At 31.5% G+C, this 14,783-nt stretch overlaps 1 protein-coding gene across 1 annotated transcript; it reads right to left on the bottom strand.

Moving 5' to 3' along the window:
* Window positions 1–174: 174 nt before the first annotated feature.
* On the bottom strand, window positions 175–14,617 carry LOC128190177 (potassium voltage-gated channel subfamily C member 3-like). The gene is made up of 2 exons (XM_052862110.1): window positions 14,149–14,617; window positions 175–1,150 (listed from the first exon to the last, which is right to left on the bottom strand). Exons 1-2 carry the CDS (start codon window positions 14,614–14,616, stop codon window positions 221–223), a joined length of 1,398 nt encoding a protein of 465 aa, XP_052718070.1. The 5' UTR covers window position 14,617; the 3' UTR covers window positions 175–220.
* Between the last annotated feature and the right edge of the window lie 166 nt (window positions 14,618–14,783).

Genomic DNA, 14,783 nt, shown 5'->3' with positions numbered 1-14,783 from the left:
CCAAACATTTCAAAAAACACGGGGTTTTTGGGGTCAAATATTGTAAAATTTGAAATTTCTAAATCGGTGAAAGTATTTTGATTACAATGTACTTTTAACCACATTCATATCGACAGGTGTCCCATACCACCTCGAGTACATGCATGTATTAATGAAAAACAGCGTTGACCAACTTCTAATTTTATTGCATTTCATAAACAAAAACAAACCGTTGAATTCATCACCAATTGCACTTTATTGTGGCAGGACGTTTTCCTTGAGTTTCAATAGGAGAAACAGTTGCAACGTGGATGTGTAGTGTTTCTTCTCTTTTACTTTTGGTTTGTAAAAGTTTGTGTTTCATCTCACGCAATTTGTTTTTCTGGTACAAATCGTTGAAGTTCGTTGCAAGAATTGCCACGGGCATTGCTAAAATAAGCATCCCCGAGAAAGCGCAGACTCCACCCACAAAGTAACCAAAGGTCGATTTTGGGAACATGTCGCCGTATCCAACGGTTGTCATAGTTACCACCGACCACCATATTCCTATGAAAATGTCTGGAAACGTGTCGGACACATAGAATTCTGCATAGTAGATAAAACTGGCGAAGAACAGAGACGCCAGAAGAAACGACAGCGATAGCAGTAGAAGGTCTTTAAGGCTCGCGCGGATCGACATGATCATTATTCGTAAGCCTGAGTAAAGTTTCATCAAGCGGAAAACTCGAAAAAGACGCAACACAAACAACGATTTCATCACCAAATAAAACTGCACAAGTTCATATGTCGTCACTAGTAAGGTCAAGTCTTGTTCGAGGGCATAGGTCACCCACATGGCAATTACCAGCAGAAGGTCAATGACATTCAGTGGGTACGTGAAAAATCGGGCCTTTCTGGGACAAGAAATGAAGTGTAACATCATTTCTATGGTGAAGAAAACCGAGGTGAAAATCTCACAGTCCCTTATTGCCTTGTTCGGCAACGATGTACCAAGCATGACTTCTTTCGGGTTTTGCAAATTTAGTTCATCAAAGAATCGAATGTTTGAGTACGCGATGATGAACAAGAGATAGCTGTGTGTCAGTTTTTTCTCTCTGAAGGATGGCTGTGATCCCAGGACGAAGGTTGCCATGGAAATTACGACAACTGTCAAGAAGAAGACATTGAATCCCTGAAATAGAAATTGAGCTGTAATGTTCACGTGCCCTGGTATCAAAAACATATTCTTTAAATCGTCGTGTAAATACTCTTACGGTTGGTCCTGAAAACCCTTGATGCTGTGTGTTATCATTTCTTGTGTTTGAAGCTGACGTAGCTCTGGCGCGCATTTTTTAAATTGTTTGTCATTTATTTTCTGCCATTTTGTAATAATCAACATCTTTTACTAAATACACTTTTTTGATACGTGTACGAATAGGAAACGCACATTAATCTAACAGTTAAGCAGACCTTTTTGTAATGCGTTTAATATCGTAAAAGGTGTTTTTGAATTAAATTTAAATATTTTTATGCGCTCAAGACCAATTCACTGGTATATATGAGGTTCACCAACGTACAGTGGAGCCTCAGTTATTTCAGTCTAAAAGTCTTTCGTCCGAATAGGTGAAGTGTCCAGATAAATGATAATATATTTCACTCATGCGAATGTGTTCGGGATGTTTTCTTTGTCGTTGCTAAGTATGTAATTAATTCAGAGGTGCTCGAATGAAAGTTTACGAGACTTCACCGAGATTTGTTCAGTTCCTGTCAAATTTCGAGCGGAAGTATAAGTGTTTGGCTAATATTCTCAAAATACGTAAGTACTGGTCATTTCCATATCATATCCTTCTTTGATTTATGTTAAAACATGAAAATCTATTAAGATATATGTCTTATTTGATCATCTAGAGGTTATTCAAATTAAACGATGATATTCAGAACAGAGTTATCGCTCGTGTTCATTCACCACACACGTGGTTGAAAGTATAATCATTGGGTAGCTTAATAAAATCATAGCCCTGTTTGAGGCTTTTGGCGTGCAATACCATGTTTTTTAAAAAAAGAATGGGTGTCTGTTTTGTATAAAAACTTCGTATATCGAGCTATTTTCAAGTAACATTCTGCATAAAATATTATAGTCTGTTTCACTATTGATGCTATTACTAGGTCAGGCGCGGATCAAAAATTAATAATAAAAGGGGGACCGCTACTAAGCATGTTAATTGTAGAAAAAACCTATATTTTCTATTGTCATATTTATTCCTAGAACTCGTTTTATCCTCTAATTAATTAAGATAAAGTTTAAAATCAATAAACGTCTGGATTTTATATTTGACTACAAGTACCTATAGATTCTATGAAATAGACTATAAACACGAGGCACGATTTTTACTGCGAAACTGAAAGGGTCAAATAAAACCATGTGGTCTAAATTTAAATGACAATAACATTCGCAGGGGTGTATTTGTTTACAATGGCTCCCAGTGTTGATATTGTTTTGTTTTTGTTTGTTTTTTGTTTTTTGCCTTTCATACTAAATAGCAACACATTACAGAGTTGTCTGTTGATATGAACAATTTTTGGGAGTTGATTTTAATCAACTCTCCTATGCAGTTACTCAAACCGAACGTGAAACAGTGTTTGGACCTTAGCACAAATCATCACCGCTGACAAGACTTAGTTCTTGAAAATAATAGAAATATTCGATGTTATGTATGCTGAAGCATTGTTTTTCAAGGAAACTTATCTATAAACACTTTGAAAATAGTCAGATTTCAAATAATACGAACAATTTAGATATTTTTGTAGTCTTATGTGTTCCTACGCCATAGTTTAATAAAGTCTCGTTCAACCAGACTCTCGGCTGTCTCCGTAAATCTCCGACAAGCAGAGAGGCTCTCTTGCTTGTCGTCGATTAACGGAGACAGCCGAGCATCTGGTTGAACGAGACTAGATTTCGATATCTGGATCCATACGATTCTTAGAATTGTTTCGATTACTAATACATAGTTTGAAATCTATCTTTAAATATTACACAACATGATTCATATTGGGTTTCTCGAAATTCTTGTCGGAAAAGTCTAAAAATTCATATGATAAAAAAAGTGTAATTCAAATACAGACTAGAAACTAATTGCCATGCAAGATAAGTTGATATATATATATATATATATATATATATATATATATATATATATATATATATATATATATATATATATATATATATATATATATATATATATATAAACGCTTTATATTATTATTTTGTCATCAGGGGCCAAGCCCGTATTGACATTAATTTCAATGTAACCTTATTTATGGTTACATTGAAATTAATGTCAAAACGGGCTTGGCCCCTGTGATTTTGTCATGAAATATTAACAACCCCCCCCCCCCCCCCGACTATAATGATAACCTAATCTAGCTACATTCTTTGTGTCCATGTGTGATATGTTACATGTACGTAATGTTTCAACTATCACTTTTTTCTAGACATGCAAATTTCCGCAATAATTCATTTTTGTTAAAGTTAATTTTCTATTCTTAAAAGATCAATTTTAATAAGATTAACGTTTACTAGTTGGAAAATTGCAAGATCAACCAAAGCGCTTCCGATTAGTTGACATGCTTTCATTTTGTTTTCATCCTTTACTTCATGAGACAATTCGTTTTAAAATAATGTTTGAAAAGTTTGAAGTTTTTCTACATCATAAGTATTCATCAGCTCGTTAAATTTTATAATATTTGGATTTCATAGTATTTCTTGGATAAAACATTTTTCACTCGTTTGCAAAATGTGTACATTCTAAAATATAATGAAATAAATAACGGATACATACTGGCTAAAAAAAAATACTGGGCCATTTATTCTTACGGAACGTTTTCCCAATTAAGGTATAACGCAAAAGATAAGCAAACATTTTCCTATAATTCATTTTTCGCTGGAAAGATAATATTTGTTCTTTGGAATGAAACCTTTAAATATTTATAAATTGAAGAAAAAAGTCCGACGTCACAATTTTTGCCTACATCGTCTCAAATCAACCCTTTGAAGTTGCATTCACTGTAGTGTAAAATGAAATGGTCCTTTGCTATGCCAATGCTAATAAAATAGAAAGAAAGAAGATATTCCAACTGTTAATGTTGCTTTTTATAGAGATACCTTTTGTTACTTGCAATTACTGCAATAAATTCTAACTGGTAACTTTATGTAAATTCTGATGGAATATAATGTAAAATCTAGCGTTTGTAAATTATCTTGGACAAAGATTTGTAGCACTTGACGGTCTCTAAAATTCAAATTATTTTTCAATATTCAAGTTATCTCGAAATAATGAAAATTTGACAGTGGGTTTTATATTGATTGAGGTTTAAGTAGTTTTGACCGAGGTGATAATTAAGAAAAAAAAAAAACTTAGAAGACGTCATCATATTTGCCCTTTTCATATGACCTTGAAATTTGATGGACATAAAGTCTGAACAATAGCTATAAATGCGTCAGGTTTTTACTATGAAAAGAACACTTCTTACTTGTTTTTTTTTTTTTAATGATAAAAGGCTAAATTTCACAAAAATCAAATAAACACCATTCTATTTTAGGTTTTCAAATCACCAAATATCTCAGTTTTTTTCTGCCTTGAGTAACACATTGGTATTATTTATTTTATATTTCTTAAGACAATGGATTGAAATTAACTTTTACATAATATTAAGCAATTATTTTGTGTATATTTTAGAAAATATTTCAAATAATATATTTGACAGGTGTTTCGTACAACCTTCAAGACATTTAAAGTAATCGATTATCTATAAAAGGTATTCAACCCCAAAATAAATTAGGAATGATAACAGAAGTAAAATTTTAAACACGGTAATTTAGAAAAATGTAAACATAAAAAAACATGCGTGGATCTAGACGCCCCCCCCCCCCTCCCCTCCCCGGGAGAATTCAACCTCATTCTCATAATTTTTTTTTTAAACCGAAAAAATAGGCACCGGACCCCTTGGCAAACCCAATTATTCCTTGAATTTTTTTCCGGTAATATATTACATGTAATAACGTGGGGGAAACTGTTTAAAAATATTTTATACTGTTTCAATGAACAATTGACATTTTTAAAACAAAATTCACCGGAATATCAAGCACATTTTAGTTTTACTATACAATATGCATTATTTTTTATTCAAAGGAACCCAAGCCCACCCCTCGAGTTTCGTTTATAAAGCGCCATATTTTGCGTTATATAAAAATAAAAATTAGATACAGATCAATACTAAAAAGTACATGTAAATAGATTTCAGGAAGTTCAGAGAAAATATTTTTTATCATCACGGGCATAAACATTTTATTTCTTACTTTCAAATAAGGCGATGCAAGTTACACTGTATCGTAATTTGAACCACACTGTATAATTTGTATCAGTGGTGGTTGGGTTTAGGAGTTATCAACACATCCGGAAAACGTTTCGCATACAAGCCCATTTGTATTGTTTATTACCAAGAACAATACGATTCATAGATTTAACATATATACATAAGTAAAGTGAACAAACAGTGGTAGACATTTTTTTAAAGACATCAAAATCTTGTATTAGACTGCGTGTGAACAAAGCAGTGTGCAAAATGTACATGACAAAAGTATCCAGGGTAATGAAGAGTATATTCTCAAAACAAAAACAATAATTATATTTTTAAGCATCTAATCCCTTAGAGATATGAAATTTCAACCATGCACTCGACCTACAAATGACGGAAAGGGTTCAATCATAGAGAATTAAAAGTATCTTTATTAATCACTGCTCAAGTGTATATCGATCGAGGGTTCTTTTTTGCTGAGGCACCTGGAAAAGATCAAAACCACAAAAGTGGACTAGCATGTTTTAATTAAGACTGTAAATTTGGATCATTAAATCATTACCCGAAGAGCATTTTTATATTTTATTTTTGCAATTTTAATTCCTATATTGACACTGAAGACAAAATAAAACCATTGAACAGGTCGGAATAATTATTACTTATCCATACATGGGGAGAATAGAAAAGATATAAACGTAGATATTTTATACGCTAGGAATAGATGTATTATATGAAATTCACGAACAATCTCTATACTCAACGATAGCCTATAGGATTTTTCTCCAATAAAAATATAAAACTTATACTGTAGCAGGAAGTTTAGTTGCTGTGATATATAGTTCCAATGCAGTGATGGGAGTTCTTTTCATTACTTTGGGTTAAAATAGAATTGATCGGAATAGAACATACAAATAATGAGAAGAATACATTAATGAAATAGAATAGAAGTTTGATACTCAACATACTTTCTTGGTCTTAAATTATTCAGAAATGTTTTCAATCTCCATATTGATTAAAATTGGATTAAGTTTAAAATATGGGACTCTATTTTTGGTTTCTTTTATTTACAATATGCTACGGGTCTGTCTCGAAAACGTCGTCAGACGTTATCTAATACTCTTTGTCCATGACCAGTATTGCTGTTATTACAGTAGTATTTATTTACAAGTATTAATTCATTATTTATTTATTATTGATCTATTTACTAAAGTATTGCGCTGCTTTTATCTAAAATAAAAGTGACCATTATAGTTGGTTTGAACATATTCTATTGATAAGATGGTATATACAATAGGATCGGGTACAAGTTCTGTAAACTGTAATCACCTGTGAAATCTAGAAATTTGACATTATTACGAAAAAATGACATTTATCAAAGGTTATAATAAAATACCGTCGTTGAAGTTATGCTAATTCAACGATATCTTTTACATTTAACGCTCTCGGGTTTCGTTGCAAAATGTTTGCTCACGAATTGCTTTAAAACAAACTAAAATCGTTCGTGTTAACAACTGTTAACTATACACCCATATACTCATTAATGTAAATTGAATTTAACACCTAATGTTCCGTGATTATAAACGTGCAATAGTTAAAAAACCCAATCCTTTTATTCATAACTGTGCATTTGCTAAACACATAAATTTACTTGAAGTTACAATCCATTGTTACATTATTACAACTGTAGAAAAAAAAGATCTCTTTTGATTTGGAGGTGTTCGTTTGATGATCTGTTATCTAAGTAGACTTCACAGACATCATCACATATAGAAGACGGGTTTTAATTGATCTGCACAATATTTCATATTGTTACATATTTACATGCAAATACATAAAGATAATTGAATGCTAGTTCTTACAACTTTAAAAACATTTTCTTAGATATATTCATGTAATTTATGAATTATGAGACAGAAAAGAAAATATAGAAGAAGGAAAAAAGATACATGTTAGTTGGATTAGATTTAGGTGAAGCAAATTATTAATTCAGATTGAATAAAATTCGTTGATTCAGCATGTACGAAAGTCCATTGAGTTTCGTAGAGATATTTTTTCTCTCCTTTTTTGCGATATAACGCGTAACTTTCGTGAATAAACGCATTACTTGCGCAAATAAATAACGCGTTAAATGATTCGAATAAAACACTAAACTTTGTACACAGTGTAACAAATGTGTTACAGTACGATATAGAAATTTCCACTGACAAAAATACTAGCAAACATCGGATCCCCCCCCCCTCCTTGGCCTATTGGAAAAATTTACATAATCAAGTGTATTACAAAAAAAAAACTTTGTTCAAACTCAACAAAAGGAAAAGGGTGCTTTATCTCTGTATAATCTTTGATATATTTTAGTTGATATAATTTTGAATGATTAAAAGAGGCTAATAATTTTTATCTTTCTGTGAAAGAGAAATACGAATTTCGGCATGTTTCTAGAAAAAAAACCCGATTACACCTATAGAAAATTAAACAAATTCGTTTTGGTATTCTTTAACATGGTCGCTGTTTGTTAAGTTTCGCATTAATCCGCGAAAGTTTAGTGTTTAGTTGCATAAAGGTAAAATTTGTTTGTAAAAAAAAAACAAAGAAAAAACAACCTTATATTATTAAGTAGCAAAAATATTTGAGCTCAAGCATCTTTCATACGTGTGCACATGCACATGGTGAATACTTGATTTTTAATGGGCAAACTAAAGTTTATTTTCATCTCGGTTCCACTTTTTTTAAAAGGGGGGGGGGTTATACATGTATCAGCAAATGTTGAGAACAGTAATAAAAAGGACTTATACAAATATACAGAAAAGTTTCTTAACAAATCTTGACAATATTTTTAGTTTTTCTACATCATAAGTATTCATCAGCTCGTTTTATAATATTTTGGGTGTTCATAGTATTTCTTGGATAAAACATTTTTCTATCGTTTGCAAAATGTGTACATTCTAAAACATAATGAAATAAATAATGGATACATATTGGCTTAAAAAAAAATAAGCCATTTATTCTTACAGACGCAAAAGATAAGCTAACATTTTCCTCTAATTTATGAAACCTGTAAATTTTTGAGGTCCGACGTCTCAATTTTTGCCTATATCGCCTTATATCAACCCTTTGGGGTTGCTTTTACTGTAGTTTAAAATGAAATGGTCCTTTGCTATGCCAATGCTGATAAAATAGAAAGAAAGAAGATATTCCAACTGTTAATGTTGCTTTTTATACAAGATACATATTTTGTTACTTGGAGACACTAAAATAAATTCTATCTGGTATCTTTAGGTAAATTCTGATGGAATATAATGTAAAATCTAGCGTTTGTAAATTATTTTGGACAAAGATTTGCAGCACTTGACGGCCTTCAATTCAAATTTAAATAAAATTTAATAGTATGAATGTTATTATAATATATCTCAAATTAATGAAAATTTGTCGGTGGGTTTTATATTGATTGAGATTTAAGTATATTTGACCGAGGTGATAATTAATAAAAAAAATTAGATGACGTCATCATATTTGACCTTTTGATATTACCTTGAATTTGATGGACAGTAAGTCTGAACAATAGCTATAAATGCGTTTAAATTTCAGGTTTTACTATGAAAAGAACACTTTTTACTTGTTTTTTTTTTATGATAGAAGGCTAAATTTCACAAAAATCAAATAAACACCATTCAATTGTAGGTTTTCAAATCACCAAATACCTCAGTTTTTTTTTCTGCATTGAGTAACTCATTGGTATTATTTATTTTATATTTCTTAAGACAATGGATTGAAATGAACTTTTACATAATATTAAGCAATTATTTTGTGAATAAAGAAATGGAAATTGACGATTTTTTTTTAGAAAATATTTCAGATAATAAATTTGACAGGTGTTTCGTACAACCTTCGAGACATTTAAAGTAATCCGTTATCTATAAAAGGTATTCATCCACAAAATAAATTAGGAATTATAACAGAAGTAAAATTTTAAACACGGTAATATAGAAAATTTAAACATAAAAAAAAAAACATGCGTGGATCTAGACGGACCCCCCCCCCCCTCGGAAAATTCAAACTTATTAAATTCTCATAATTTTTTTTTAACCAAAAATAGGCACCGAACCCTTTGGCAAACCCTATTATTCCTTTGACCCCCCCCCCCCCCCCCCCCAAAAAAAAAATATTTTGAGTCCGCTCAAGAAGAATAACAGTGCATGCTTTGTACTAGGTATATTTATTTGAATCATACAAGTGAATCTAACGTTATTTATTTATCTCTGTCGCAAAAATATATCCCAATACTTTTTTCTCGTTATTAGAAAAAGGTTTAAATAACGTCATAGGCCCGTGGGATTAAACGTTGAAAAAAAAAGCATTGGGTGATAGAAAACAGAAAACGCACAGCTCGTTGGATAAAAATCATATCCCATCACAAAACAGAAGGGTTGTATTTATTACATGTACATACGAGATTGTGTACTTGTCTCTTTCGTTGGCAAAGTTGATGTCGTCGGCTGAGCTATTGTTTCTGGACAAGTTTTATTGACGTGGTAATATTCATTGAAATTTTTTTCCGGTATGATGTTAATTACCTGGGTGAAACTGTTTACAAATATTAAATACTATATTCTTTTTCAATAAACAATTGACATTTTTAAAACAAAATTCATCGAAATATCAAGCACGTTTTAGTTCTACTATACAATATGCTTTATTTATTATTTAAACGAACTCAAGCCTACCCCTCGGGTTTCGTCATAAATCGCCATATATTGCCTTACATAGGTTATTATATGAAGTGATAAACTAGATACTGATCAATAAATAGATTTCAGGAAGTTCAGAGGAAATATTTTTGTATCATTACCGATATTACTATTTTATTTATTTCTTTCAAATAAGGCGATTGAAATTATCATAATTTGAACCACACGCTATAAATTGTGTCAACGTTGGTTAGATGTAAGGTCATCAACACAATCATCTGGAAAACGTATTGCATACAATCCCAAACTTCTATATTCCTTGGAGATGTGAAATTCTACAATGCATTCTATTTGCAAATGAGGGAAAAGGTTCAATTATTTAAGAAATAAAGAACCATTCTTTGATCGAGTTTTATGAGGTGATAATTTCGGTCGAAGCGTGGACAAATCCAATAAAGCCCGAAGGGCTTTATGATAGATTCGACCACGCTCCGACCGAAATTATCACCTCATAATATTCAAAGAATGATTTCTTATTACTTATATTTATATTATTTCGAATTTCTATACTTTAAAACAACATTTTAAAACCACTATTTTTTTTCATGTACAGCACATGTTATGCATGCTATAAGACACACTAATTTCATGAAAATGTTAACATGTTCCAGTGCCTTTCCCTGCACACATCAACATGATAACACAACGAATCAATTTTGTACTATACATCCAATAAATTCAACGTGTAATTGGGGCGCAAGCGGGGTTTATTTATATTTAAATATTCAAACGTACAATTGCTGAATATAATATAAATATAAGTATTAAGGAATCATTCTTTGAAAATGTTGGTCGGGGCGCGATCAAATCTAACATAAAGATAAAATAAACCAATGAACCTGTCGGGACAACCATCACATATTCATGCATGGGGAGAATAGATATAAAAGTATATTTGTATACGCTATGAACAGATTTATCAATTCACGAAATACCTCTACATGTATGTATACTCAACAAAAGAAAAGAAATTTTCCTCAATCAAAACAAAAATTTTAGCAGGAAGTTTGGTTCCTGTAAAATATATTTCCAATGCAGTGAAGGGGATTCTTTTCATTACTTTGGGTTAAAATAGAATTGATCGGAATAGAACATCGCTAATGAGAAGAATACATTAATGAAATAGAATAGAAGTTGAAAAGTTTGATACTCAACATGATTTCTTGGTCTTAAAATATTCAGAAATGCTCTCAGTTTCCATATTGATTAAAATTGGATTAAGTTAAAAATATGGGATTCTATTTTTGGTTTCTTTTATTTACTATATGCAACGGGTCTGTCTAGAAAACGTCGTTAGATGTTATCTAGTACTCATTGTCCATGACCAATTGCTGTTATTACAGTAGTATTTATTTACATGTATTAATTAATCATATATCTGTTATTTATTTATTGCGCTGCTTTTATCTAAAATAAAAGTGGTCATTATAGTTGGTTTGAACATATTCTATTGTTAAGATGGTATATACAATAGGATCGGGTACAAGTTATGTAAACTGTAAACACCTGTGAAAACTTGACACTATAACGAAAAAATGACAACATCAAAGGTCATTATAAAATACCATCATTGAAGTTATGCTAATTCAACGATATCTTTTATGTTTACCGCTCTCGGGTTTCGTAGCAAAATGTTTGCCGATGAATTTCTTTAAAACAAATTATGGCCGTGCGTGTTAAAAACAATTGTTAACTATACACCCATAAACTCATGAATGTAAATTAAACACCTACTGTTCCGTGATTAAAACGTGTAATAGTTAGAAAAATAAACCAATCCTTTCATTCATAACTGTGCATTTGCTAAACACATAAATTTACTTGAAATTGCAATCCATTGTTACATTATTATAAATGTAGAAAAAACGATATCTTTCGATTTGGAGGTGTTCTTTTGATGATCTGTTATCTAAGTAGACTTCACAGATATCATCACATGTAAAAGACGGGTTTTAATTGATCTGAACAATATTTCATATCGTTACATATTTACATACAAGTACATAAAGATAATTGAATGCTAGTTCTAACTTACAACTTAAAAAAATTTGTTCTTAGACAATTATATTCAAATGTAATTTATGAATTAGGAAACAGAATAGAAGATATAAAAGAAGGAAAGACGATACATGTAAATTGAATTAAATTTAGATTAAACAAATTATTAATTCAGATTAAATAAAATTCACTGATTCAATGTACACATAAAACCCATTGAGGTCATTTTCTTAGGGATATTTTTTTCTTTTTGCGACATAACGCAAACTTTTTGCGAATAAACGCGCAACTTTCGTAAATAAACGCATTACTTGCGCAAATAAATAACGCATTCAATTATTCGTATAAACACTAAACTTTGCACACAGTGTACGATATGTCTTAATTGCAATATAGAGCGTTCCACTTAAAAAAAATACTAGTAAACCTCCTTTACCACTTGGAAAATTTAACACAAGCTGTATTACAAAAAAAAAGTTGTTAAACTAAAAAAAAATGTAAAAAGGTGCATGCTTTATCTCTGTATCATCTTTGATATTTTTTATTTGATATAATCTTTAATGATTAAAAAAGACTAATGATTTATATCTTTCTGTAAAAGAGATATACGAATTTCTGCATGTGACTGAAAAAAAAACCCCCGATTACACCTATAGAATATACATGTATATATTAATATATTATTAAGTAGCAAAAATACTTGAGCTCAAACATCTTTCGTACGTGTGCACGTGCACAAGCTGAATACTTGATTTTTAATGGGCAAACCAAAGTTTAAAATCAAAATTTTATTTTCATCTCGGCCCCCCCCCCCCCTCCCCCCTAATACATGTACATGTATCAGCATATGTTGAGAACGGTAATAAAACGGACTTGTATATATATGTGATAAAGATCGTAGCGTCACTAGCCAAAACCATCTTGTGAATAGTACACCACTATATATAAGTAAATACTAGTAGGTATAAAATATATCAATTTTGTTCCATTAAAGGACCAAAATAGTCGGACTGTTTAGCAGATCAATTGTTTTTGAATGTCCTGTCCGAAATATTTACAAGTGCTCCTATGTATTATCCGAAAAGGCAAAACTAATAATGCGCCGGTTCAAAACGGAAGTTATTTGTATTCAGTGGACACGAGTGTCTATATAATACCTTTTACTGTATTTGTCCATTTAAAAAAATAAATTTATTTGTTTATTTTTTATCTTTAAATACTGATCGTACCTAACTCAAATATATTCATGTTAATATTGCATTCTATAATTACATGAAACCCGATTGCTATTACCGGTATTTATTCACAAGGAAGCTATAGGCGAAAAATTTGAGAGTAAATATTCATAATTTTAATTATTTGTATACATTTTTAAGCAACCAAAATGTTGATTTCAGTTCAGCCGACGATAAAGGTAAAATAAAAAAAGTCGTTATAACGAGATAAAAAGTCGTGACGTGGAAACAAAAATACTTTCATAGTCGTTATTAACGGGATAAAATAATAACGTGACATAATGACAAAGAAAAGATGCAAAATAATGTACGGTTTATATATGTATAATTGTTTCCTCTTCCTGTCCCTTAGAAAGTTTTAAAGTGATCCTATGACACACGAAGTCCAGCACGATACTAAGTACCTATACCCGAACTGCCGTCTGCTTTAAACACCCGACGCAGAATTAGAAATCGAACTGCATGATCGTAAACTTCACAAAAATATATACTAGAATCAACGATATCTATTATCTACCATTTTCTTCTAAATAGAAGTCGTTCTGCTGTCATCCCAAGCAAAATTAATATCGAGTTCCTTAATGAACTTCACGGACATACTGTCATACACGTAATGACTTTTTCTGTAGTATTTTACGACGTATCTCATAAGGACTTACAATTTCGTTATATCGTAAAAATAACTCTACATCTCTTAATTACTACTTTCAATCGTCTCGTTATGACGACTTTTCATCTCTTAATACACTTTTTAGACCTTATTTCAATTGGAATTCACTAGGAGAGAGAGAGAGAGAGAGAGAGAGAGAGAGAGAGAGAGAGAGAGAGAGAGAGAGAGAGAGAGAGAGAATGACCTTGGCTAGTCTAGATGAAGATGGTTCTTCTAGGAGCAGCCAAATTTTCCGAAGAATTCGTTTACGTTTACTTGTGCGGCACTCTTCATCCGTGTAATCCAGACCGTAATGCTCAAATGTCTCCTTCAGCGTCCGAGTAGAGTTCATGTCTCCCTCCGATTTCAGATACTGTTCAAAACAGCATTCACCCAATAATCCGGGCGAAATTTCCCAAAACTCGAGTTCATCTTGAATGATAGTTCCACAGAGATACGAGGGAAAATGGAGGGATCCTGTACGGTAAAGATCCAGGATGGAAACAAAAATGTTGGGGTTTCTGTCGAAAAAATAACATTTCCGTTTGTTATCGTAAAACTTGGAGTTTTGCGAAAGTCTTCCTAGCAAAGTGTCCGGGTATCTTGCGAGAGTTGAAGTCTTGGTTTCAAAAGCTAATCCCCCAACGTTAATTTTGATAATATATTCCGCCATCCTGCTCTCTCAGCGGCAGATAGAAATATGATTTCGAAAGATGAAAGTGAGGCATGATAGAGTAAGCGGCATTAAAAAATTAATACTCATTGATTTAAGTTAAATCACTACAAAGCAAACACTCAAGCTAACTCGGGCCTTGTTATTTGTAGTTCAACGTCAAAACT

This window comes from Crassostrea angulata, chromosome 6, assembly GCF_025612915.1.
Source record: "Crassostrea angulata isolate pt1a10 chromosome 6, ASM2561291v2, whole genome shotgun sequence".
In the NCBI taxonomy this organism is placed as follows: Eukaryota; Metazoa; Mollusca; class Bivalvia; order Ostreida; family Ostreidae; genus Magallana; species Magallana angulata.
Note: the sequence above shows the minus strand (reverse complement) of the source record. Positions and strands in the feature narration are given on the sequence as shown.

What these genes read in the sequence shown, in the direction of transcription:
- LOC128190177 (XM_052862110.1), bottom strand. Translation starts at nt 14,616, where the DNA reads ATGGCGGAATATATTATCAAAATTAACGTTGGGGGATTAGCTTTTGAA. An exon ending in CTTCATCTAGACTAGCCAAG is followed by an intron (nt 1,151 to 14,148) that starts GTCATTCTCTCT and finishes TTTCTATTTCAG; the next exon opens with GGATTCAATGTCTTCTTCTT.